The 27090-nt window shown below is 40.1% G+C and overlaps 1 protein-coding gene across 3 annotated transcripts in view; it reads left to right on the top strand.

Annotated features, from left to right (window-relative positions):
* Nucleotides 1-25412, top strand: part of KCNMB2 (potassium calcium-activated channel subfamily M regulatory beta subunit 2) — a 128992-nt gene extending 103580 nt beyond the window's left edge. For 2 of the 3 annotated variants that reach the window (XM_063306429.1, XM_063306427.1), the window contains 3 exons: nucleotides 3403-3573; nucleotides 14488-14683; nucleotides 24468-25412. In XM_063306429.1, coding sequence (XP_063162499.1) covers nucleotides 3403-3573; nucleotides 14488-14683; nucleotides 24468-24752 — 652 coding nt within the window. In that variant the 3' untranslated portion in view covers nucleotides 24753-25412. The remainder of the gene's footprint in view (nucleotides 1-3402; nucleotides 3574-14487; nucleotides 14684-24467) is intronic. The other variant, XM_063306428.1, reaches the window with a different exon arrangement.
* Nucleotides 25413-27090: the final 1678 nt, after the last annotated feature.

The following is a 27090-nucleotide window of genomic DNA, read 5'->3' as shown; positions in this document are numbered from 1 at the left end:
ACCTAAAGCAAAACATTTGCTTGCCTGTTTTCAAAAAATACACACAGATACCCACACGTGGAAGCCCCGCTGTGTAGAGAAAGGATTGTTTTGAAATACAGCCAGGGTATTTTGAGCATGAAGCAATTCTTCACAAGAAGCATCTTTGCGTAATGACAGAGTTACGCCTTCGCAATAACACAGGGATCTTGCCCAAAACACCATCTGTGTGTCATCCTCCCCTTTTCTCCCATATACTCCGTGTCTTTTCATGATATCATGCACTTACCCCCTCCCCCCATTATCTGCTCCACTGCATTTTACTGGCTACCATTAGTGAGAGGAAGAGATGTCAGGGCTCATTCCACACACCCATTGAGTTGCATATTATGGAGAAGAGAGAAGTTGAGATGAAGTTGCCACTTTTGTCCTCAGCCCTCAAGGTAGTTCAAACCAGAACCACAGCCAGGAGTACTAGCTCTATCTTTATTGTAAGATTACATTAATAGAATCTTACAAGGCTGGAAGTATTTCTCCCCTCCTTTCTTTTCACTCTCTGGAACAGTGTTTCTCAAGCTTGGCAACTTTAAGAAATATAGACTTCAACTCCCAGAATTCCCCAGCCAGCATGGCTGTCTGGGGAATTCTGGGAGTTGAAGTCCAGACATCTTAAGGTTGCCAAGCTTGAGAAACACTGCTCTAATCCTTTGCTGTCCTCCAGAGATCATCCAGAATGGGAAATTTCCTCTGGGAAATTCTCCAGAGCAGTGTTTCTCAAGCTTGGCAACTTTAAGAAATATAGACTTCAACTCCCAGAATTCCCCAGCCAGCCATGCTGTCTGGGGAATTCTGGGAGTTGAAGTCCAGACATCTTAAGGTTGCCAAGCTTGAGAAACACTGCTCTAATCCTTTGCTGTCCTCCAGAGATCATCCAGAATGGGAAATTTCCTCTGGGAAATTCTCCAGAGCAGTGTTTCTCAAGCTTGGCAACTTTAAGAAATATAGACTTCAACTCCTAGAATTCCCCAGCCAGCCATGCTGTCTGGGGAATTCTGGGAGTTGAAGTCCAGACATCTTAAGGTTGCCAAGCTTGAGAAACACTGCTCTGGAGAGTTAGGGAGGGTCCATTCTGAAACATTTCCCATGCTGTATATACACAATTTTAACTTGAAACATACGTTATTTTAATCTTATGAGTTTATTTCCTTAATATGAAAATAATTAAAATGCAGTATACATGTGTGAAAGGTGAAAGGTCCCCTATGCAAGCACCGAGTCATGTCTGACTCTTTGGGTGGACGCCGCTTTTGCGACGTTTTCTTGGCAGACTATAGCGGGGTGGTTTGCCATGGCCTTCCCCAGTCATCACCTTCCCCAGCAAGCCGGGTACTCATTTTACCGACCTCGGAAGGATGGAAGGCTGAGTCGACCTGAGCCGGCTACCCAAGAGAGATTCCAGCTTCCGCTGGGATCAAACTCGGGTCATGGGGAGAGTTTCAGTTGCAATACTGCCACCTACCACTCTGCTTCTTAATAAATAAAATAAAATAAAATATCCTGCCTTTCTGTATTGTGATACCTTCAAGGATGACTCAGAATAAATATCAAAACAAAGCACACCACACAGACAAGAAGGGTTTCTTTAAAAAGAAATCACTACAGCTAAAAACTAATTGACAAAATAAACCCTTTTTTAAAGCTCATCCATAAGTGGGCAGCAAACTGAGCAGTTGTGGCTCTCTTAGGAGGCCATTCCACTGTTTGGAAACTGATATCAGAATTTTCTTTAGGAGACAGAAAGGAGGGCCTTAAAGGATGAGTGGATGATTCCTAGCAAGTTCGTATAGAAAAATCTGGTTCCTCTGATTCCAGACCACCATTTTTAGGTTAACAAAAACCCAGAACACCATGAAGTGAGCCTAGAAATAGGTTGGCACCAATGAAGTTGATCAGCTGATCAGATTAAGGAGAGCCACCAAAGTGAGAAAACATCTCTGAAAAATGGGAACAAAAAAGGATGTGTGTACTAAATTAAATACAATAATGCAGATGGAAAGACTATAAAATACTGCGTTCTATATACTACTAATAAATATTATAATAAATATTATAATACTATAAGATAAAAAGACTATAAAATAGTAATAATTTTAGAACTCAAACGTAGTTTTAGAAATAAGTAGAACTATAATAGAGCATACCTTTCACAGGAAAGATTACAATTAGTGAAGTCCTTAGTGCTCTCTGAGAGAGCCAGTTTGGTCTAGCAGTTAAGCTTCTGGGCTAGAAACCAGGAGCCTGTGAGTTCTAGTCCCGCCTTAGGCATGAAAGCCGGCTGGGTGACCTTGGGCCAGTCGCGCCCTCTCAGCCCAAGAGCCAATCAGGCGTGGTATGAGAGTTCTAGTCCCGCCTTAGGCATGAAAGCCGGCTGGGTGACCTTGGGCCAGTCCCTCTCTCTCAGCCCAGCTCGGTGCAATGTAGACTAGCCTCCTCGTGGTGCACCCCGGGCAACATGACTTGTCACAGCTAAAGAGTCTACACATCTGGCTGCTGGACCTCACAAGGATTTCCTAGCAAGAAAAAGCAGCATGAACACTGAACTGCTAAGCCATATGATCAAAAAAATAAAGTGCTCTCTGAGCTTGCAGATGTTTGCTTGCAGACGTTTTGTTACCTGACTACGTAATATCGTCAGTGCTAGTGAGCACGGGGTTTGCTCCCTGTTTATATACAGGAGCTTGCCCTGTATATAAACAGGGAGCAAACTCCACGCTCACTAGCGCTGATGATGCTACCTCGTCGGGTAGTGAAACATCTGCAAGCAAACAGCCAAGCTCAGAGAGTGCTAAGGACTCCACAGTTCAACTCTGAGCTACAGAGATTCTCTTCTATTGGAATTACAATTAGTGAGCCTACTGTATATGCCTAATCGGCCTATTGTCCTTTTGGGTCAGCTAAGTGTCCAGACTATCTTCAAGGGCAGCCCTAAGTACTCTAAACTGCAGTAATACCACCAGGAAATAAAGCAGGGGATAACACAGGGCATCTTTGACTATTTCTTCAGTCACATCATACATTTTCCTGGGGATTCCAAAGAATTCCTCTGATGTGAATGACTTAAGATCTGTTGTCAAAGATTCATTTCATCTTTTACAAAGCTCCTTCCTGAAGGCTGAAAAACAGACAAGAAAAGAAAGCGCTTTGAAATCATTCCACCAATAAAAGGCTTTTGTGTGTTTTGGATGTCGGTGATTTTTTTTCCCTACCAGGTCCAAGCAAAATATTTAGAAAACATCAAATGCAGTAATCTTAAAGCTGTGATCTCCCATGAGGCAGGCCCTGGAAGTGGAACAGACAGTCCTTTTAGAGGGTTTATTGATTAAGTGTGAACTCCACATAAGAATGTATTGTTTTCAACCTCAGAAATATTTACCAAAAAATCAGGGATCATGATCTACTGGACAAAAGGAAAACAGTCACCGCTCTCAAAGCAGGAGAGGACCGGGCCATACTGCTGGGACTGGCCATGATGGTGTGCTCCATAATGATGTACTTCCTCCTGGGCATCACACTGCTGAGGTCATACATGCAAAGGTAAATTCTTCGTGTTTCTTCTAATAGCATTCTAAGATCCAAAAATCATACAAGAGGCAAATGCAGGACTTGGCCTTAGACTAGACCAGCCTTCCACAATCTGATGCCCGTGCAATGTGTTAAGACAATCGTTCCTATTAGTCTCCACCAATGTGACGATGGTGATACAGACTTCTGGGAACTCTATTGCCAAAATTTCTGCAGAGCTCCAGAAATTGGGGAAGGGTGGCCTGACAAGAAGGAATGTGCAAGAAATATCTGTTCATTTTATTATTCAGTTGGGTTTCATTATTAAAATTTTAAAACCTTTCAACATTCACAGATATTGTTAATAATTTTCATTATTCACATTGAAATGTTTATTTATTTTCTTGCTTGCTTGTTTATTTATTTATGTATTCTCTAGGGCTGCCCACTTATTGACAACTTGCCTTCATTTTTTTTCCCAATGTGTATGAAAGGGCAGGAAGCGGAGCTGATGATTACAGCCATCTCCAAGCAGTCATCATTTTATTTCCTGAAAATGCTGTAGATGCTACCTTGTCCTCCATTTTTTGTTTGTCTGTTTTCAGAGTATCCTTAAAAGAATGTCCTTAAAGTCCAGGGAAAAGTATATAGCACAAGGGGAAAAAATTGTTGTAGTTTTACTCAAGACTCAAGACCTTTTTAAAACTTAGAGAGATCCTGGAGGCAGGATATTTGTCCCCTCCCTACCACTTTCTTCTCATTGCCTCTCCTGGAGGGGGAAAAAAAAAGCTAAGGATGCATATTCTCATCTTAAAAACCATATATATTTACCTCAGAATGAGCAGAGCACAATATTAAAAATGCTTACCTTAAAACTGAAAGTCAAAAGTACAGGAGTTCTGAAAATGGTCACCTTTTTCATATTTCATAAATTGATTTAAATAAAGCTTAGACATAATGACAGTGCATTCTTTACTGGCTAATCAACCTATCAGATAAAAATAGAAGTTCTCCACTGAGCTAAATTCTGGCATCTTCTACCTCTCTTTGATATATATTGCCTCTGGAATTACAGAACTGTAAAGTTTGCATATTGTTCTGTGATTTTTTTTTAAGTAGGTCTCAGTACTGTCCCAATTTTGCTTTATTTTGGTTATTTCACAGGCTACATCTCCCTTTTCCTGCTTGTGCTAGCAGCAAATTCAATATGAGACCATCAAATGATAATTTTCTCAGAAGAAATCCCTTACTGTTCTATGAGGAGAAGCTATACTGATGGCTACTTCAGCATGGAGGATTTATTTGTAATCAAAAATAGTTGGGAGAAAGCCCTTTATCCTTCACAGTTGGAAATGGGCAGAGTTACATAAAAGCAGAAAAATAGAGCAACCTCTGGAAAAATCTCAGTCAATTCTATATTGTCTTTGAAACATAAATTGTCCTCAAAATGCTATGTGTTATCTTAGAGCCATCTCATCCATCTGCATTATGTATGAAGAGCATGAAATATTTACATTCTAAGGAAAAAGCCATTTCACACAAAAGCATCCTGTATGCCTTACTAAATGTTCCCCAACTTTGGAAGCCCCAGTCAAGTCTTGTGAAGAAACCAAATAAATTTACAATCTTTATATAAGCAGAGAAACACTTCTCCAATTCAATCTGAAATCATCTTGATGTAATATCATATGCTTCCACCCTGAACTTGTCTCTTTCCTTTTAGCCTCCGCTCATTTTATTTCCATCTGAGAAAACTGATTTATGCCTTGGTGTTGTTGATCTCTTGTGTGACTATATGATTTCTCATGTGAGGACTCATTTTTTTTGCTTTTTTCTCAATCATTTTTTTAAAGCACTTATGCATCTCACAAGCAAAAGTGGTGATGGAAGAATGTATTTCCTTACCTGACTTAACAGTGTTTTGTTTTGTTTTTATAGTAATTTTATTTAAAAGTACAATTAAAAAGATAAAAACTAATACAAACTAAAAAAATAAAAGAATAGAAAGAAAAGTAGAATAGAATAGAAATAAAAAATAAGAATGTAGTAAAGAAAAAGAAAAGAAATATATAACAAAATGACTTCCCCCTTCATCACAAGTAGAAACAATTTTAGTAAAAGTATAAACAATTTTAGTATATTACCTTCTCTTAAAATACGACAAATGATCTCTTCTTCCCATATCCCATCTCTCATCTATAAACAAATTCTTAAAGCCTCATCAGTAAGCCCTGATCAGCAAAAGTCCATTAAGGGTTACCAGAGATAACAACATAGCTATTTTAACCTTGATCCAATTAATCAACTTTATATTCTTTCCTTTTACTTTTAACAATCTTGATCTTTAGTCCCTTCAAATAACATCCTAGAACTTGATTTATTTTCATTTTTTATTTGTCCTTTCTCACAAAATTCTTCAAAGCTTTAACAAGTCTATGAACCCAGTTTGGGAAAGTTATCCAGGTCACTCTTTTGGTTTGTTATTTGTATATCCCTTTTAATTATTAAAACATAAGCTGGTTTCATTTTTATGTCCAGTGTAGCATCTTTTTCCATAGCATTCTTGTAGCCTGTCATTTTTAAATCCACTTTCGGATCAGTCTCAATCTTGTCCAGTAAAACTTGTTCCTCTTCCATAACATCTTTTAAACACAGTCTATCTATAGAGGTAGGTAAAGGTAAAGGTAAAGGTAAAGGTTTCCCTTGACGTAAAGTCCAGTCGTGTCCGACTCTAGGGGGCAGTGCTCATCTCCGTTTCTAAGCCTTAGAGCCGGCGTTGTCCGTAGACACTTCCGGGTCATGTGGCCAGCATGACGACACGGAACGCCATTACCTTCCCGCCGAAGCGGTACCTATTGATCTACTCACATTTGCATGTTTTCGAACTGCTAGGTGAGCAGGAGCTGGGACTAGCAACGGGAGCTCACCCCGCCGCGTGGTTTCGAACCGCCGACCTTCCGATCGGCAGCTCAGCTTAACCCGTCTGGGTTCATTGTTCAAAAATATCCTTCAGTATGTCCAATGTTAAAATATTTTACTCCATTCTGTATTAGTAAGTCAAATTTAAGGGTTATTCTTCTTTAACTGCAATCTTTAGTTCCTTGTGATTCCCTCTAGTGTGCAACCTTCAAAGTCTCATCCTATCATGTATTTTTTAAGAGAATTCAAAACAAAAGCATTTTCCCACAGGAAGGATTCTTATAATTAATTCCAGAATCTTATTTCAAATCCATCTTGACCCTTAGTCCATCTGTAACTTTCCAAAATCAAAGTTCTAAGCACCTTTTGGCTGTTTATTCCAAAAAAAGGGGGGGAAACATTTTTAAGTCCTTAAACTTGTATTTAAAACTTCTTTTGCTAAGGATTGAAGGAAACTCACCCAGTACTATAAAACTTGTCGATCCAAAGGTTCCTAATAGCTGAAAAACAGTTAACAAGCAATTTCCAAAAGTGATTAGAAAAGGAAGCATGTGATCCCAGTGTCCTTTTGAAGGTGCCAACCACAGTTTGAGCAAAAAGATGGCTATTCCCTTGCCTCCCGGACCTCTAAACCCACCAGAGACTGCTGTCTTGTGGTCTCCTCATGAGGAGCAGCTGTCTGGAGCACTTGTGGGAGATCTCAAGTCCTCTCCTTGTCCAGAGAGGAATTATGAAGAACTGGTCTACTTGCCTAAACTATTATTCAGCACAAACACAGTCCCTGTTACTGGCCAGCCATATTCCTGCAGGTTTTTTGGGAAGAATGCTGATGACACTTTCACACAAATTTTCATCACTGGTAAAGCCCCAGAAATAAATAGATAGATAGATAGATAGATAGATAGATAGATAGATAGATAGATAGATAGGATTTGTTACAAAGACTCTGGACAGTTTACAATATGTCCAACACATACAGGTAGGTCTCAATTAGTTTGGTTAATGGATCCCACGAAATGATCACATTATTCAAATTTACACTATTCGAAGCAATATTTCTATGGAAAATAATGGTAATTGGTTCCAGCTCAATGGAAATAGGCAATGAAAATTTTTAAACATATTTTTAATATGTATATTAATGAAATATTACAGCAAACGATAAAAAGAATATACTTATAATTTACATTTATGGTTAACAAAGTCACAGAGTAGTTAGAGAAAGCAAAACAAAAACAAAAAAGTCTATCATAGAGTCAGGCATTCCAACATCTCGTCCTATTATAGTGTTGCTATGACCACGTTCATGTCATTCAATTACGTCAAAGTTTGCATTACATCAAATGCAAGAATGACTCAACAGGGCCTCCCCAGTTACCTAACCCCAGGCCTAAGAACTGAGCCAAATGTTAAGAGACTTCTGAAATCCTTGGAGAGTGGGAGCTGGGCGTATCTCCAGGGGGAAGTTGTCCCAGAGGGCAGGGGCTGTGACAGAAGGCACACTTCCTTGGTCCCACAAGATGACAACATTTAATTGAGGGGACCTGGAGCACATCCACTCTGCCTACCCTTTCATTTTGCTATTGAGCATTATTAGAAAGGATGTACCATAAATCTATGTGAAAAACATCATATGTAAAATCAACCATAAGGGAAAAATACTGAGCTTCCTTAATCTCTGGAGTGATTTTCATACAAGCTTCATTCTCTATTAGCTCAATCATCTTACTGCAAATCTCCAAGGAAATGTTGGCCCATTCTTTGGTTTCTGTTATTTTCATGTTTTCTTGGGAACTACTCACAAAATGAATTAAATTAGGTAGTAAGTTTCATAGATCTAAGATAAAGTGCCATTGAAAATAATCCTAAAGTCTGATTCTCTTTAACAACATTCTCTGATTTTTTTTAAAAAAAACAGACCATAACTTTTGATGCTGGACACTTATTTCTTGCTCTGTGATTTTCTTTTCTTTGTATTGTTCCCAATCTGAAAATCCTCCTTCCACCAAAGAACATGGTGTGGATGAGTGACAGAGTTCACAGGCAAAGCAGAAAATATTTCCTGTTTATGCAAAATGTAACAGCCACTTCAGACTTAGGTGTCTCTCCATTTTATAATATTCATATACATGCAGATGATACCAAATGACACACTGAATTTGGATAGCCTCAAATTCTCCATCAGTATTCCTGAAATATTCAAAACCCTACTGAAGTCTATATTTTGAATTCCTTCTGTAATTTCTGAAAGCACTTGGCAGAAACTCTCTCTCTCATAATATAGAGTGAGAAGATGTTCTGTTTCTATGGTAGATAGCTCATTGACTTCAGATTTAGTGAGTCCTGGACCAGAAGGACAGACCTAATTTTGATAGATGATGAACTATAGTGCTTCAGAGCCTTCTTCTAAGTCTGGTGATATTTCTTCTGAAACTGGCAGTGAAAAGAATAATGTAAGTTATAGGTCCTTTTTGATGGCTTTTTCTTGGCATCTCTTTTAGTTTCAGTTGGCTGCCTCACCTGCCATAAAGACATTGTGGAATATACGTTCCTTCTATTTACCCCTTTTGGAATCTGTTAGGCTCCTTGGGGTGTTATGCCCAAATAGGCAGCAGCACCTAGACAACTGTAGTCGATCTAGGAAGCTAAGCAGGGTTGGCCCTGGTTAGTACTTAGATAGAGGCCATCTGGGAAGTCCAAGATTTGGAAGTAAAAAGAAAATCCTGAAGAAGGCAAGCCGCTTCAAGAAAACTGCATGGATGTATCCCTGTAAGTTCTCAAGAGTCAAGCTCAACCTGAAAACCTTTAGGCTTTTAGTTGTCTTCTTTTAGTTGTTTAGTTTTTAGCTTGGCTTTTGGTTGTCTTAGTTTAGTTTATTTTAGTTGTCTTATAGGGAGCTCCTTTTGGCAGTCTCTAGGCAGTGGGCCTTTTCTGCTGTGGCACCTGCATTGTGGAATCTTCTCCCCCTGAGGCAAGGTTGGCCTCATCACTTCTGAGCTTTCTGACGGTCCAAGACCTGCTTATGCCAGCAGGCCTGGGGACCCCAGGGGACAGGTGAAGTAGCAAGGTGGCTCTGTTATTCTTAACGTCCCTTCGCATACTCTTTTGTTTGTTTGTTTTTAGCTCTGTTTTATAGTTTTAATGGCTTTTTTTAGTAATTAACAATGATAATGGTTTTAGACCCTATCCTTCTTTCACACCATTGGAAAGGGTTCAATCCAAATTCTTAAGGGCCATATTTCAGGTACCTCCCTGTACCCCAAATGTAGTATTAAGGAGGGAAGCAGGGTTGCCTAAAGTTGAAACAGGTGCATGGACTTGTATTATAGCACATTGGCTGAAACTACTGTTTTTCCCTACGGGTTTGGGTTCTTTCCTTTCTAAGGATAATTATAAATCAGTATGGTTCAGGACCATCTCACAAAAACTACAACATCTTGGCTTTTCTAGTGAGGCACTCCTCATGATGGGCTATGAGCATGCACTTAGCGAATTCAAGCAACGTATCAAAGACCTGGAAATCCAGCAGGGCCAGTCAGCTTTGCCTAAGAGTGTTTTTTTGGGCGATCAAGCCTTTTCTTATAAGCCAGCGAGATACCTAAATCATATAACTGTCTCCAAATTTCAGAGGGCACTTACTTTGGCACACTGAAATGTGCTTCCCACAGCAGTTTTGGAGGGCCGCTACAAAAAAGTCCCATACAAGTTGAGACTGTGCCCCTGTGGACAAGGGGCTATTGAAACTATAGAACATGTCCTGCTATACTGTATTCTTTATAAGGATTCACGAACCCATTTAATAACCCCTCATTTGATAAAATATCCAGGAAATTCTGATCTCTTTTATGTTCAATTGTTGCTATCTGATCAGAATGACTTAGTTTCCCTGAACGTAGCTAAATTTTGCTATACTGTTTGCAGATTAGGCAGACCTCAACTGCCCATTGACGACTCTATTAATCTGTAAATATATGATCATGTTTTGTTCATTTCATTTAATGTATTTTTAATGTATTTTAACGTATTTCAATTTACTTCTTTTTTTTTTTTTAATTTGTAATTCTGGTCTGTGACCGTATTAAAGATTGACTGATAATGGTTTTAGGTATTGATTGATTGTTTTAGCTTTGTTGTACGCCACCCAGAGTGGCTTGTTTTGTGAGATGGGCAGCTGTATAAATTTGATAGATAGATAGATAGATAGATAGATAGATAGATAGATAGATAGATAGATAGATAGATAGATAGATAGATAGATATTCTAGTGGCTGATGGTGAAGTTTGCTGCTGTATGAGAGTTTTTGTAATAAAACTCCATTCATCGGCCACGACAGCAAGACAAGCAGTGAAGTTGATAGGTCCAAATAGACTACCCAGAACCAGTATTAATATTTCTTCTTTTTGAAAGCATTACTTGTCATTCTCCTGTTGCCCAATTCAACACCAGCAGAGTGTGTTGACCAATCAGGTGCCAAATATGATCTTCCAAAGGGCTGTGTGGCAACAAACACAGTAGAGAATTTGGGGCACCCGAAAAATGAAAATGTTCGCTGCAGCAAAGGGCTTTCCTGAACTAAAACTCATTTCGTCTAAAATTGAGCATGTCAGAAGAAATTGGAAGAGAGATAATTACAGGGTTGTCATCCCTCTAATTCCCTAGCCTAGTTTTCATACCTATGACAATAAATGTGTGAGATGGGGTGAGATGAAACAACTAGTTGTTATTTTGGGGGCTAAATTACTGGAATAATTAATTCCATTTGGTTTGACATGGGGAAAAAAAATTACCAGCTGTGGGAGTAGGCTATACCCCTTCCAAAGCATAGAGTCTAGCTGGTAATGGACTTGCCAGCACCCACAAATTGTATTTCCATGGTGTGTTTAATGAAGGGACTATTTCACTGCAAGGGGAAAAGGGAATTCCCTTTTGATCAATAGTTTTCAAATTGTACATTCATGATATTTTGAAAGAAGAGTAGTTAACTCTGCCTATCCAGAGCTTTAGCTGAGTCAGTAAGTATTCTCTGAGAGGAGAAGGAACAGCAATTCAACTGTCACATTCTCCAACGAGGCAAACTGAAACAAGACAGTGACTTAATGGGCCATGTGTTGATTACATTTGCAAATCAAACAACAGGACTTAATGGCTCAGTAAATGAAGTGTATGGGAAAACCCAAAGTAAAGTTTCTGCCAAGTGAGTTTGAGTGCTGGTTATTTCACAGAGACATCCATATAGTTTATGTGGCAACAGTATGGAAATGGATTTCATTGCCTTTTTCCAAGATGTTTCTCTCAATTTCCAATCTAATCTACACCCCTGGGATTTCCTAGCGATCTCCTTCCACCAAGGTCAGTTAGGTGTGTTGTGGGATTCTTGATCCTATAGTTTTAACTGGCTAACTTCACTACCTTGAATAAAAAGAATTAATCTCATCATTTCAAATATTGCATTATAATTGGAATGGGAGGGGATCTCATGTATGGGGGCCAGGAAGACCTCCCAAAAGGCCCTGCACTGAATGGGTTAAGGAATTCCGAGCAGCATAACCCAGAAGTAAATCCCATTCAGTTCAATGGCTTTGATTCCTGATAAGCTGTCTGCTTTTGGAGTGCATTTTTCCCATACATTCCTATGCATACTTATCAGAAGTCCCATTGAATTAAATGGAATTGACTCCCACTAGACAGTACCCCTGTGCCCTGTTACCTGGGAAGATGTCCCATTAAAATGATTGACACTTATGTCTGAACAGGCACATAGAAAATTATACTATTCATCTATTGGGCTTTATTTTTTGGCCATTCAGTCGTGTCCGATGCTTGGCGACTGCCTGGACAAGTCGCTGCAGTTTTCTTGGCAGTTTTTCAGAAGTGGTTTGCCCTTGCCTCCTTCCTGGGGCTGAGGGAAAGTGACTGGCCCAAGGTCACCCAGCTGGCTTCATGCCTAAGGCAGGACTAGAACTCACAATCTTCTTTTCATAGACACATACATCTGGAAAGATGCATTTAGATTACTGAATCAATGAAACCAAGTGCATTTGTCAATTTATAGGACATGTGATCGACTGTGTTCACACAACATGCTTATCCTAACGTGGTCCCTGTATTAACCTACTGGATTATAAACCAAACAAGTTAGGTTTGCAGCACACAACTAACTATGGCTAATACTAGCAAAGGTCATATTGCAGAGTTATATTGCATGCATCTTTTTCTGATCTGTTTAAGTGTGTGGCTAGGGTTACACAGCCCATTTATTCTAAACCCTGGTTAAGAAAACACAATTGCTGTGTTTGCATAATATGCTGTGCCCAACAAATGGACAATATTGCTGCTTAACCTGATGGCCCGATTCACCCAACATTTCAGGTGAGTGGTTCCTACAACACATTGAAGTACAAAATAGTCTGCCTCATTTCAAACAAATCTGGCACAATAAGTAAATCCAATCCATCAAGGCTTGAGGAGCAAAGCTGCATTGGATTTGTTGAGTCACCAGACATGTAGTGTGTCATAACAGGTTACAATCATTGTTATTCCCTCTTCCTGAATAGGTTGAAGGCCTGCGCATACAAACAAGCTTTACTGCAGCTTCATTGCAGGACTATTGGCTACAGCTACCCAACAAAGCCTTTTCAGGTTCTCTTCCATGAGTCCACTATTTCTTCTATCATGGACACAGTCCCCTCAGTATGATTTGTTGACCTGCTCTGATTTCTAAACACAACACCCAGACAAAATCCTGAGAGAACATGTTAGCTGGAGGCACAAGGAATAACAGTCCTGTATTGCAAATCACCATTCCACAGTTAAAAATGAAGGCATGGGCTTCTGTCCTTCACCTTCCTGTCCCATAATTTGAAAAATATATCCTGAATAACTTCTGCAGTGATCAGTATGAGCCTGTACCTCATATTGTAATCCTTTGCAGATAAATCCAATTATAAAGCCAGCTAGCCCCCTGCATTTATATTTCAAAATCACCCTATTCTCAGGCATCTTTAATTATTCATCCCTGCCTATTAAAGTTATGATCAGTTGACTCTCCTGGAGCCTCCACACGTGTTGTGACCACAAATGATCCATATTCTATGCTTTGCATCAAAAGACTGTAGTAACCTAACATTATACTAGGCAATATTCCGCTGTGGTAAAATGCTAGAAATTATCTTGTTCTGTTGATAATGGCAGATACAGAAGTCATATTTGAGTTAACACAAATATCACTGTATTTAGCACTAATTTTTGCAAAGTGTTTTCAAAGGCAGCTCCACATCTGTAATAAATTAGATTATTTGGAGTGGCCCAACCTACCATAAATTTACCAGGTGGGGTTCTTGCTGAGAATGGGCCATTCCAAACAGGTAATATCTCATGGAATTGCCATTTGGCCATTTAAATGGTTTTAGCTGAACTCCAGGATTGTTCCATCACTGGGGGATCCTGTCTGAGTACTCTGTGATGGAGACATTTGGAAAATGGACCTAGTACCTGGGTCTTGTCATAGATATTGCAATGCCCACACCTAGGTTTATGGCTGTTGCTACTACTAACTTTTTGTATTACTGTTAAAACATTTCTTTTGTAGTCAAAGTACAGTCAGCCAAGAAATGTGCAGTTACAGATGCTCATCTCATTAAAGATTGTTAATTATTTTAAAGGCCTGGTTTTTTTCCAATGAGCAAATGGAGCTTATTGTCAATGAAATCTATCTGTTATCAGGTCAGCTGAAGAAAATTCTATGCTATTCTTGTAGTGGTGTTGGTGATACGATTGAGTTGACAGTTGAAAACTGTACCCACTGGGCACATTTCTCCTTTGATCTGGATCGGCCAACCATTTGTTTTCCCCCAATAACTTGTCAAGCTTCCATGTTTATGACACACAGAATGGTTGCAGAAGAACATTTTAAGGTTCAAGGAATATACCTGGGCATCTAAAGAGCAAGACGTTAAACTATCACTGTACATCCAGGGTCAAAAATGACCCAGTTGCATCACTGTTGTCCCTCCCTCTTTCTTTGCCAGTGTTTGGACAGAAGAGACACAGTGCACACTCCTCAACGCCTCCATCACAGAAACCTTTAACTGTTCATTCAGCTGTGGCCATGACGGCTGGAAAATCTCTCAGTACCCCTGCTTACAGGTCTATGTCAATGTATCCTCTTCGGGGCAAAAGTACTTACTTTATCACACAGAAGAGACCATCAAAATTAATTCTGAGGTAAGAACACTATCAGCTGTCAAAAGAAATGCACTGTTTGGGGGGTGGGGGGAAATGAGATTCAGCATGCTCCATTTTTTGAGTTGTTGCTGTCCAGTTCATGGAATCAGATTGTCCTGTATGCAATTTTATCCCCAGGGGTGTTTAATTCATTTCCAACTGAAATTTCAGGCCTTCATGGTTTTAAACACCATGAAAGGTGGAGAAAACATCTGGGAAAGGCCTATAGTGGCCTTGAGTACATAGGCATACAATATCTGGGCTGCAAAACTTCAGTCAACCACTGAATGACACCAGAGTTAGAACTTTCCATATCTCTTTGCTATGATTTAGTGGTTTCCCAATGGGTAGCATTAAACATCTGTATTCTTCATTTATTTAATCCTTGTAATTGGTTAGGTTCACACAAGTTTAACCAGATGAGTTAAAGAATGAGTGGCTGCATTTGCACAGCATAATAAGCTTGGTTACTTTTCACCTTGGTTAGTTGGGGGGATGATGGCTTAGTGTGTTGTGTGAACCCCAGATGGTGGTTTACTGTACTGTATGAACCTAGAAAATGGGTTAGTTCAGCAACCCGCATGTACACTGTGAATTCAACCACTTCCTCTCTCTACTGTAACTTCTGTCTTCCTTGCCATAACAGACTGAATTAAAAAAAAAGAAAAAAGATCAGGTTCAGGATAAAGTGAGCCTTTTCCCTTTTGTTGTGTAATACTATTTCATAGCTCCATGAGTGTTCTCTGAGCACAATCCATATATCCATTTTCAGTCTTTTAGTCTTCCCAAGCCTAAGAATAAACCAGATGGCTGAAAGCTGCAGAGCATCTCTTTTGCTAGGAAGGATTTCCTTGTGCTGACTGAGCGCTGGAAGTTGGGTGTTTTTGCAACTTCCCTTTATTTAAAGATATATAAATAGATCACACTGGAGTCCTTGAGTAAGCAGAAAAATTGTGACGTTGCATCAGATACCTAAACTCTGACTCCCTGCTTTTTTCCAAGCTTCCAAATTGAATGTCACTCTAGGAGAAGGTATATGTGTATATGCGAAAGGCTCCTTGGCCATAAAATAAGCATGTGAACCTGGCAAAGGAGAGGGACTTGGGAAAAATGAATGGCCTGTTTTGGTTCAGTTATTTATAGTATTTCATACAGTACACATTGGGGTCCCCTTTACTTTATCCTAAGAACAACCCTAGCAGGTAGTTTAGCTTTGTGGCTAAAGGAAAACATGACCCAGATCACCTTAGTCCCACAGTCTAATACTTTAAGTCAACCACTGCAGTATTTCTCAACTTTGGCAACCTTACGCTGTGTGGACTTCAGCTCCCAGAATTCCCCAGGCAGACCTAGGCTATGCGGTATTCTAGAAATAGAAATAGAAAGAATAGGGGAGAAGGTGCTCCAGAGAGAGCATGGATGCATATATTGCACATGTCAGCTCCTTAAAGCATCTGTTCCTGGGCTCACACAACTTTTGATTCAAGGAAGTACCCAGAAGAATCATCTCTTCCTCTTTAAACCGAGATCACAGCCCAGCCCTAATACAGTAGAAAATATCCTAATAATGTAGGCTTTTTCCATTTTAAAAAAATCTAAAAATTTAAAATTGTCTTCAGTCATCACTTATCTAAAGTGCAGCAAAGGTCCCCTTTGCCATCCCAGATGGGGGCTCATGCACCACACTGAATTCTAAGTACTTCATTAAGTTTCAGCTTTGTATATTTTATGAATCAGTTCATTGTAGTTTATAAACCATAAGGAGCAACCTGGATAATCTTCCTAGACTGGATTTACAAAAGAGCCCTGTTAAAGCTTTGAAGAATTTTGTGAGAAGGGACAATGAAAAAATGAAAAGAAATCAAGTTTTAGGACATTATTTGAAGGGACTAAAGATCAAAGTTGTCAAAAGTAAAAGGAAGGACTATAAAACTGGTTTATTTGATCAAGGTTAAAATAGGTATGTTATCTCTGATAACCTTTAATGGACTTTTGCTGACCAGGACTGATGACGATGCTTTAAGGATTTGTTTATAGATAAGAGATGAGATATGGGAAGAAGAGATCATTTCTTGTATTTTAAGAGAAGGTGATAAGTTACTAAAATTGTTTATACTTGTGATGAAGGGGAAGTCATATCTTTGTATATTTCTTTTCTTTTTCTTTACTATATTCTTTTTTCCTTTTCTATTTTTCTCTTCTATTTTCTTTTTCTTTTCTGCACCTTCTATTTTTATTTTCTTTTTTTAGTTTGTATTCATTTTTTATCATTGTAGTTGTAATTTTTAATACAATTACTATCAAAATGAAAAAAAAACGTAAGTGGCGTAGATTCGAATTACTTCATTAAGTTTCAGCTTTGCATATTTTGTGAATCGGTTCATTGTAACCACTGTGGTTTATTCTACAAAGCACGATTAAGCAAACCATGAGTGTGATGCACGAAGGGAAATCTAAGTTTATTCAAATAAATTTGGGAAGTGCTTTACACAAAATCAGATTGATGCTTTCTCGTACTTAGAAGGGCCTGTAGGCGGGCTGGCAGCACTTTGCAGGGCTGATGCCCATATAAAGATGCTAGATGCTGGGTGGGATCTTTTTCCACTCAAAATATGGGCTTGAACATATGGGCTACAGCCCCATTTCCTTTTATGCTGGAAATATAATGAAAGCGACAAATACAGGGTGAGCAAAAGCATGTGCCACGCCTTCTGCTGGACTGCACGGACAGCTGTGCCACTCTAATATTATTGTGCACATCACGGTTCCAGCCTATCATATGCAGTTTTTCCTCCAGATGGCTTTGTCTTTTTTTGTGTGTGTGTAAAGGGGCTCCGGAGGTCCTTCGACTCTGCACGGATGGCGTTCAGGCAAACGTATCTGTTCATTATCTGCTTTCAGTCACACAATGATACAGAAGTCCTTGTTACATAGACATTTAATTGCCTGAGATAGGGCAAAATCAGAGCCCCAATCCCTGTGATTGTCAGCAGATGTATAATTGCTGCTGCCAAGCGTAACAGATTTGTGCAATGGTCCGATGCTCTTTTGTTTCTCTGTGAGACTCTGTTGGCATACACAAAAAGAGGCCAGCTCCATTTCAGTAATCACACCATGAGCTGGGAAGTGCTGACAGCTTTGTATGCAATGGGCTTACAGGCACTAAGCACACCAGGGTCATTCAGTTGTTGCAGTATTCTCAGTGCCTCCAGCCATGTGACCTTATGGCCAAGGCAGTCTTCTCTACATAGTGCCCTTCAGATGAGTTGTATTACAATCCTACCACTCTTGGCCAGCCTAGGCTGGTGAATCACAGAGGTTATCGCCTAGCCCAGTGTTTCTCAACCTCAGCAACTTTAAGATATGTAGACTTCAATTCCCAGAATTCCCCCAGCCAGGTGGTCTAGTGGTTAAGGCAGTGGGCTAGAAACCAGGAGATTATGAGTTCTAGTCCCGCCTGAGGCATGAAAAACCGCTGGGTGACCTTGGGCCAGTCACTCTCTCTCAGCCCAAGAGCCAATCAGGCGTGGTATGAGAGTTCTAGTCCTGCCTTAGGCATGAAAGCCGGCTGGGTGACTTTGGGCCAGTCCCTCTATCTCAACCCAAGAGCCAATCAGGTGTGGTATGAGAGTTCTAGTCCCGCCTTAGGCACGAAAGCCGGCTGGGTGACCTTGGGCCAGTCCCTCTCTCTCAACCCAACTCACCTCACAGGGTTGCTGTTGTGGGGAAAATAGGAGGAGGAAGGAGTATTTGGAATGTTCCCCACCTTGAGTTATTTATAAAAATAATAAGGGCAGGAAATATAAAATAAAATAAAATAAACACTTAGATAGCACTAAGGGAATTCGGAAAGATTGCTGCCGTCCTTTCCATAGCCCCCAGCTCCTGTTGCTGACCCTCTGCACAACTCAGTGCTCCTGCCTAATAGTAAGACACATCCAAATTCTCCATGAGAACTGAAGTAAGGAATGAAATTAATTCCAGAGACGGCAGGTAGTGTGGAAGAAGCTAGACTGACTTTTAGTAGTACAGAAGGTGACAGCCTCTTGCTAATAATATACCAGGGGGACATGGCCAGAAGATAGTAGGCTACAGGCAACCTTGGCCACTGTTGAGAACCATCATTTCTTTACTACAGACAAGCATGAAAATTCTGGTTCAAGAAAAGCAAATGTTACTGCTGGATGAATGTTCTAAGCCAAAGGAGGAAAACGTATGGCTTCCAGATGCTTCTAAACTACAACTCCCAGCAGCCTCTGCAAATATAAGCCCTCCTCTCTCTCCCCTTATACTTTGGAAGGGAGTCTTCTTCAGTTCATCTGGAGGAGGTTCAATTTTCTTCAGAGTTTCTCTTTGCCCATGAGCCCATCTGCCTCCTCCACCTAGGAGGCAGTTGCTGTTCTATATTATCCTACAGCTTGTTGATAGTTCCTGTCCCTCTCTTTGAAGAACAAATGTAACACTGAATTATACCTTCTTTTTTACAGCCCAATTTGAAAAGCAACAAAATCGAGCAGTTGAGTTTTCCAAAGTGTTGATTCCCAGCATTTAAGGCAAAAGGGAGAGGGGACACAAAACAAGAAACAAAGGCTGGGCATGATGTTGAACCTCAACAGTTTGCAGTTTATGACAGCTCTAAGGCAGAGTTTGTGCCAATTTAATCAAATTGTGCTTCCCACAAAACAGACAGATTACCCAGGACAACTGAGATAGATCAGTCCAAAGGGCTGTGTCCTTCCTTCCTCTGCCTTCTAATTTTTTTTAACATATCTATATCTTGGCCACCCATAAGTGGAAAACTATTTATGAGCAATTTCGACTGAAAAAAACTGTTGGCTGAAAAAACTCCATCATACTCCCATTACACAGACAGCTTCCTAATCAGGGCTATTTGAGAGAAATGCTACACCTGGTTGCCTGTAATGTCTAACCAGGCCCTTAGCTACCCAGCTACATTAGCTGTGGAAATCTCAAATCATTTTGGGTTTTTTTAATTCACAATTTAATCCTCCCAGTAGCCACTTCCTTTGAATCTAGTGCAGGAACAGTTAATGTGTCTTTGGCTGAAGGCGGTTTTATAGATTATGCGTGCCTTGCTAGGACATTTAATTTCTTCTTCCCTTTTTTCCTTTTTTTGACATATTGTTGTGCAAACCGAATTGCAAATCGGTGTTACGAATGCAGTGTCCCTTGATGGTAGTACTTGCCTTTCAGTCTTCAAATGGAATTAAAATATTCGTCGCTTTCAGATTACTGACGCAAATCAGCTCCAAGATGGAATTGCTCTGTACAGCATGAGACAACCCCCAAATGAGGAGGAGGAGGAGGGAATGGCTAGCAGTAATGTAGGTGGACTAATAATGTTCCTAGATTAAATTCCTTCAGGGCATTGCTAACCGATCTTCAGGAATGGAGCCTGCATGGGAGGTCACCTGGGGTACCTTTCAAGACTCGGTCTTCTATTAGGCAGAGTCTATCAAAATGGTATATACAATCTACCTTTCCTTCCAGAGAACGATACAAATGTTATATTATGTCATGCCCCCCTGTGCTGAGTTTTACATGATTTCCATCACCACCCCCCGGGGTGGAACCTCATATGTGGGGGCATGACGTACTGTAATTTCCGTATCTTAAGGGAGGGTGGACTGTATATATCAGTGTTTCTCGACCATGGCTGGCTGGGGAATTCTAGGGGTAGAAGCCCACATGTCTTAAAGTTGCTAAAGTTGAGAAACACTGATATATCATTCTGACAGATTCTATATATCTCTTCCTGCAACACTGCTGAGCTCCAGAATCTGGATAGCTCTGTATCTATAATTGGTAGAGGATTTGAACCCCATAGAATAACATCTGGCTATGTATCTCTGATGATTTCTAATAAGGATGATCTTGCCTCCTTTTGGTCAATTTTACGATTAGGTAGAGTGAGAATGATGCTCAGGCAGCTGATTTGGGATGTCATGAAAGGGTGTTTCTTGATGTGTTTTGGCGTTTTAACTCTCAAGGAGCAGGACCCTCAGAGTCTTGTGTCTGAAGTGCCAAAGTAATTTGGCTTGGCCATGCACAACATGCACTTTAATTTAGGGAAGAGACACCCTTTGCAGTTCTGTCTTAAGTGAAAGAATATTTGGGCCAGCCTGGGGGCCTCACATAATGCTCTGTTATGATTGCAGGTATATCTGGCTATAATCATAAATCTAGAGTCATGTTCTTGTAGTTCTCTGTTACCTTGCTCCATGCACTGTAATTCATTCAGAATGAACATTCACAAAGGGATATGAAAAATAAAATGACAATTCTATGCAGTGTAGGTCAGGGCCAGTCCCACTCACTCAGATACACAGTGTTATTCTGGATGTTCCTGTGAAACTCCAAGTCTGTAAAAAATTAACAGTGTAATCTCTGGCGAGGAGGAGGAGGAGTTGTTGTTGTTGTTGTTGTTACCCATCTCTGCTCTAGAGGGAAGCCCAGGAGGAATTAACCATGCCCTCCATCACAATAAGAAACACGTTGCCACCCTCTTCAACTATTGCATCTTCCCCTCTATCCCTGTGATGACCACCCCAACACTGCACCCAGTGAATGAATATTAGTTGACAAGATTGATGTCAGCCTTACCAGGTAGACCGGACAGGAAACACAACCAGATAAGCTAATTCTACCTTATTGTAAAGCTACATTAACAGAATCTTGCAAGTCTGAAAGTACAAATCTCCCGCTGTCTCCTTTACAGCTGGAGAAACTAGGGAGGGTCCTTTCTGAGCCTCTTGCCCCACCCACTATCCAGCTGCAGGCTATGCTCCCTCTTATCTGACTGTTCCCTAGGCAGGATCTCCTCGCCCCCATCTCCCAAGGTCTTCCCCACATACCATTACACTAAGATCTCTAGCCCTCCTAATATCAGCAATTTTCTCCAGGGTTAGTCCTGACGTAGGGAGGAAGTTATAACTCCAGATCTTGCAGGGACATTTGTGAGCAAGAGCCTCTTGTTCATAGAATGCCTCCCTTTCTCAGTGTTGGCTACCCCCTCTACTCTTTGTCACTGCCACCTTCTTCAGTAAACCACCCACTTGCAACCACTGTCATCTCAAGTCAGGATGGAGATAACAGGTGAAGAAGCACGTGGCAGTGAGGAGGAAGAGGAAAGGAGCATTACTGCTAATGAAGCCCTTGTCCAAGCATAGATGTTATAGAATTTCTGGCCTCTCTGTGACCCCAGAGAGTAGTTTTTTGCAATGCAGTTAAGAGCTTCAACTTCTTACATGATGCCAGAAGCAAAAGAAGGCATAGCATTCTAGCCACTGCTGAAGTAACACGGCAGCAGATCTCCATAGGAAGGAATACAATATGAAAATGAGTGTCATGAGTGAGGATGGCCAGCAGGGGGCTCCCATCCAGGCTGTAAAGAGCATGCGTAGTACTGAGGAATTAGGCAGCCATTCCAAGAGACACAGATCGGGCCCGCCTTAGCCTTTGGGGTTCATATGTCTGGGTTTTCCCACGCTTCTTCAGTTTCGTAGGACTCTCTGTTATGTAGCAGTAATAAAACATTAGAGACCTATTCCTTGTCTCAGCGTGGTTCCTGGCTGTTAGGACAATGAGTTTCTCTAAATTTTCCATTCTTTTTTAACCACTGATTGCAAAGTAACAACAGATTCTTGTTCAAGGTAAGACAAAATGAACAGATGGTGCACTGTCCTCAGAAGACAGTAGCGTACTAACTGGAGGCAGTGGGAGAGGGATCCTCTGTAGCAATTTATCCCCTTACCAAAAAAAGTTCCCGACCTTAGAAGTGGTGGAGAAGCATGGGGCAAGCTCGGTGCTTTATTTAGAAAAATGGCGTGCATAGACATGTGACAATTGAGACCTCCAGCATCCAGATACTGGTGCATTCAATTAAGAGCACTTGTTATTTGCATAAAATGTTGATTAATTGATGGGATAGGTCTGGTGTGTTTACCCAATTTGAAAAAATGGGAAGCAATGGGAATTTTAAAAAAACCACTAGAGCCCCAAACTCACAGGTTTCAAGGATCCCTTGGTAAATGCAGGAATAGAAGGAGCATTCTGCTATTCCATTAAACCAGCTGCCGTCCTTTCCACATGCAACCACATACAACCAAGGAAGAAGAACATCAATTCCCCCCTGGTTATCAATTTATTCCCAGTTCTAAAGAAGAAGCCACCTCAGAGCCAGTGATGTTCACTGACATTGTTGGAGAGAGAGTGATAATCCCGGAAGATAAACACCAGCAATCCACAAAAGTCAACATGAAGTCTTTTTGGCTTATTGATCACACCATCTTCAGGCTCCTATGTGCTGAAAAGTCCAGATGATTTTTGCCTCTTGCAGTCGCAGTCACAGGAGAATGCATCTTGACCTACATGAGTGATGAAGTGGGCTTTAAGACCTGCTAATCTAATGGGACTCTTCCTCCTTCAGCCACAGTCTCAGTTTTTGCAAGGGATTTATTCATTCATACCAACATACCTCTCTTACAGACTTTTCTTGGTTTATGCTTGACATCAGAGAGGAATAAATCTCTGCTTTGCTATTGCTTTGGGAGGAAGAGTGTTATGACTAGTTGCTACATTGTTTGATATTCTTCTCCAGATTCTTCTCTGGAGTTTTTATTTAACTGTCCAAAGTGTTTCATTAGCTGGAGACTGCTCTTAATGGATTAAGATTCAAGGAGACAAAACTGTATTTGGTTTCCTTTCAGTCTCTAAATCCAGTTTGTTCCTGAAACAGGGAATATGAATGAAACACCCTTCCTGTTTTCAGATGCTTTCTGTAATGTCTGAAAAGGCATTAAGATAGTGATCTCTCTAGATTAGTGGTAGGCTGTGTCCCTCAGACACATCCCCTGGTATTAGCATGATCCCATTCTCACCTGACTTGGCGGGGGGCGATTATTTTTAAATAAGTAGCATGTTGCAAAGCACAGTATATTTGCAGCAATGCATTGGGGCCCCATTAAGGTCTCACTAGAATTATAGAGAATATTCCAGGGGATGGGTAATTCATCTTCATGGGTGTTTTGTGATTGGCCATGCCCACCATGGGAGCCATTTTGTTGGCAGACAGGTTCTCTGGGGCAACCATTTTGAGCTACATGCTCTCAGCATGCAAGATGGGCCTCTGACCTAAAAGGATCTTGTATTTTGACCTAGATGATTATTGAAGGTAAGCAGATGTGAACTACAACAACAGTTTTGAGGAGAGAAAAGATCAGAAACTCCATTTAAGAGCAGGCTATATTTACCATGGTGTATTGGGGAAGGATAAATGGGCAGCAAAACTCGTACTCCTTTTGGTCAATCTTAATAAATTAAGTATTGTGTTATGTAAGTATTGTGCTTTCAGTTTCTGTTTATAATGTATCACTAGAACTGCCTACATTTTGCACTATTGCTTAGAAGGTTCAAAAAGGAGAGTTAAAAAGTATGCCTGCCACCAAAATCACTCCCTGAAATAAAATATATACATGTTCCATGTGGCATGTTATGTGTGTTATTCTTACATTGGGTAGCCATGAAGTCAAGTGACTATGGAAGGTAAAGTCCAACATTTTGTGAGGGGAATAGTTAGGAAAGAATGTATTAGAGTTTCTTCATAACAGTATCATTCCCAGAATACATTAAGAGATAAACTATAATAGTTAAAATGATAGATGTCAGTTAACATCATGCTGGAACCAAAATGATCAAAGTTTCTGTTCATCTCAGAATGCACTATCTTTCCTTTTTTAAAATCTGTCTTTTTGCATCCCTGCAGTGTTCTTATATACCCAAATGTGGAAAGAACTTTGAAGAGTCTTTGTCCCTTGTGAATGTCGTCATGGAGAACTTCAAGAAGTATCAGCACTTTACCTGTTTCTATGACCCGGAAGGCATTCAGAAGAATGTGTTGCTAACCAAACTTTACAGTTCCAATGTGCTGTTCCACTCACTCTTTTGGCCAACATGTATGATGATAGGTGGACTTGTAATTGTTGCCATGGTCAAGTTGACCCAATATCTGTCTCTTCTTTGTGAAAGGATCCAACGGATCAACAGATAGAAGCAACCACTTGCTTCTAGGATTTGACTTACAGCTGAAATACTGTTGTTTTTTTCCATTCTTCACCAAAGAACCTTAAGTTTGTAATGCTTCTGTTCTAAGTTCCTTATATTTTTATGAAGTAGAGCAATAATGAAAAAGGCTGTTCTATATGCAACTGTGATGTTATTATTATGCATACAATGAGAGAAGGAATTACCATTTGCATTGGCCATCTACATGATCTTGATTTATGCTGCAACTTAATTATTTTTCTTCTTCTCTTCTTCCTCCTCTTCTTCCTCCTTTTTCTACAGCCAAAACAGGGCTCAGTGTGATCTTTTGCCAAGCCTTGTTAATAAAAGGATCGTCTCAGCACAAATCTATTTTGGAAGGTTCTCCCGCGTGGCCACATGTCTTCATGTGGACCATTTAAGTTCCACTTAGGCACTGGGAAGGGGAAGAAAAGGTGCAGAGTGGAGTGGGGGGATAGTGAAAGGTAAGAACTCAATTTGCCTGTCTGAAGTGGAACTAAGATGGAAGACTTGATCCAGAAATCTTTTGCAGATATAGAATCTTACAAAAACAGGGGAAATCCAAAGACACACATTGCTGTACACCCAGGCCCAAATCTAGTGGAGCATAATCTCAGTGAAGTTCCATTGAAATTGATAAGACATTTTTGTAATGAAATATTTCAATAGGACATGAGCACAGCTTGCCACCTTTGAACTGTGGGAGGGTTCAAAATTCTGGATTATGGCAATAGCATTTATGTTGACCTCATACTCAGGGTTAAGCTTTCCTTTCTGGCATTTTACATATCTACAAAAAATTTTATTAATTTGCAGTGTTTTTTTTTTACTCATGGATCATTATCTACCAAAGTTATAGCCAAAAAGAAAAAAAAATATCCAAGATCTATAAAATTTGTCAATGACTTTTCATTTTCTATTCCAGCCTGAGCCCTGTTGGCAGAGATGGGACCAGAAAATATCTTGCGTTCAAGTTTATTATGCACATTTTTCTTGTATTTGCTACCATATCACTGTAAAGAAAAACTTAAAGAAAACCACACAGTCAGCTGTTTTTTTCATTTTTTACTTGCAACTATTTTAGATTTTTTTAATAGGATATTTCAGAAAAAAATACTAGACAAGATAAAAATATATTATATCTAGTGGTGTACCGTAGTATGACTATGTTATATTTTGTTATTTCCTTTATTAACTGGAAAGTGAGCAGTACTCTTCTTGTATTTCAGTGTCCAACTCTGGATATAACCATCACAAAGAAGAGAAAAGATTTGAGGAGTTGTCTCAGATGCAATTAGAGTTGGCTTTGCAGTTCAAATAAGTTTAGGTGGTACTATATTTAGCTTGGAAAGAATTCCTCCAATCTTAGAGGCCATAAAAAAAGAACATACAGTAGGGTAATGCTACTCCTGGTGGAGATTGTTTATTCTTAGCCATATCAGAACAACTTTTTTTCCCCAACAGCATTTGGAAAAAATATGTGATTTAAATAAACCTCTGTGTGCACTGAAACATGTGGAGTGGAACAGAATTAGAAGCATCCCTGTGCCAGCCTTATACTATGGGAAAGCTTATGCTACCCCCCAGAAGATAATGTCTGCAAGGCTGTCTACTTAGGATGAGAGATCGTGAACAGCTGCATTCTCTTTTCTTTTCAAGGTCCACATTTTGTTAGTTTGTCTGGTTGATCCATGTCCCACCTTTCTGCTCTGGCAAGCCCTCAAGACATATTAAGGCCCACAGTATATTGCTACCTAAGAGTAGCAAGGCCAAGAAGAGTTGGACACCGTGCAGGGACACAGAGAGACAGAGAATATTCGAAGAAGTGTAAGAGGAAAGAGGGTAAGACTGGCCCTGAGTAAAATATATGAGCAATATATGCTAGCAAATTATCAGTAGCAACCATCCCATTAATACTTGGGTGGGCAGAGTCAGTCAGAAGCCTATAGTAGAAGGAAGGAGGATTCTTAGTAGAGGGGAAGTTCTGTGTAACCTTGAAAATGGGAGTAAGATGAGAAAAAGTTTCTTTTGGGATCTGGCCTACCATCGTGAAGATAAAAAAGGTTAGACTGCAAAGGGCACAAATATATTTTTCCATCCATCTCCCCTCTGCCTAATTACCAAGAATATTCATGGCTTGCTTAGATTGTATCTAGAAAGACAATCTTAGCAGTTTCTGATACTGAATTCAGCCCCAAGGGTGAAATGTAAGGCATTTGCTGATCACCCCCTAGAATCCCACAGATTTTTAACAAACAAAACGATTATTTAAAAGTGTATTGAAAGCATAGATCACTTCCTTTTCTTTCTTTCTTTCTTTCTTT

This window comes from Candoia aspera, chromosome 6, assembly GCF_035149785.1.
Source record: "Candoia aspera isolate rCanAsp1 chromosome 6, rCanAsp1.hap2, whole genome shotgun sequence".
Taxonomy (NCBI): Eukaryota; Metazoa; Chordata; class Lepidosauria; order Squamata; family Boidae; genus Candoia; species Candoia aspera.
The sequence above is the reverse complement of the archived record's forward strand: the minus strand, read 5'-3'. Positions and strand labels throughout refer to the sequence as shown.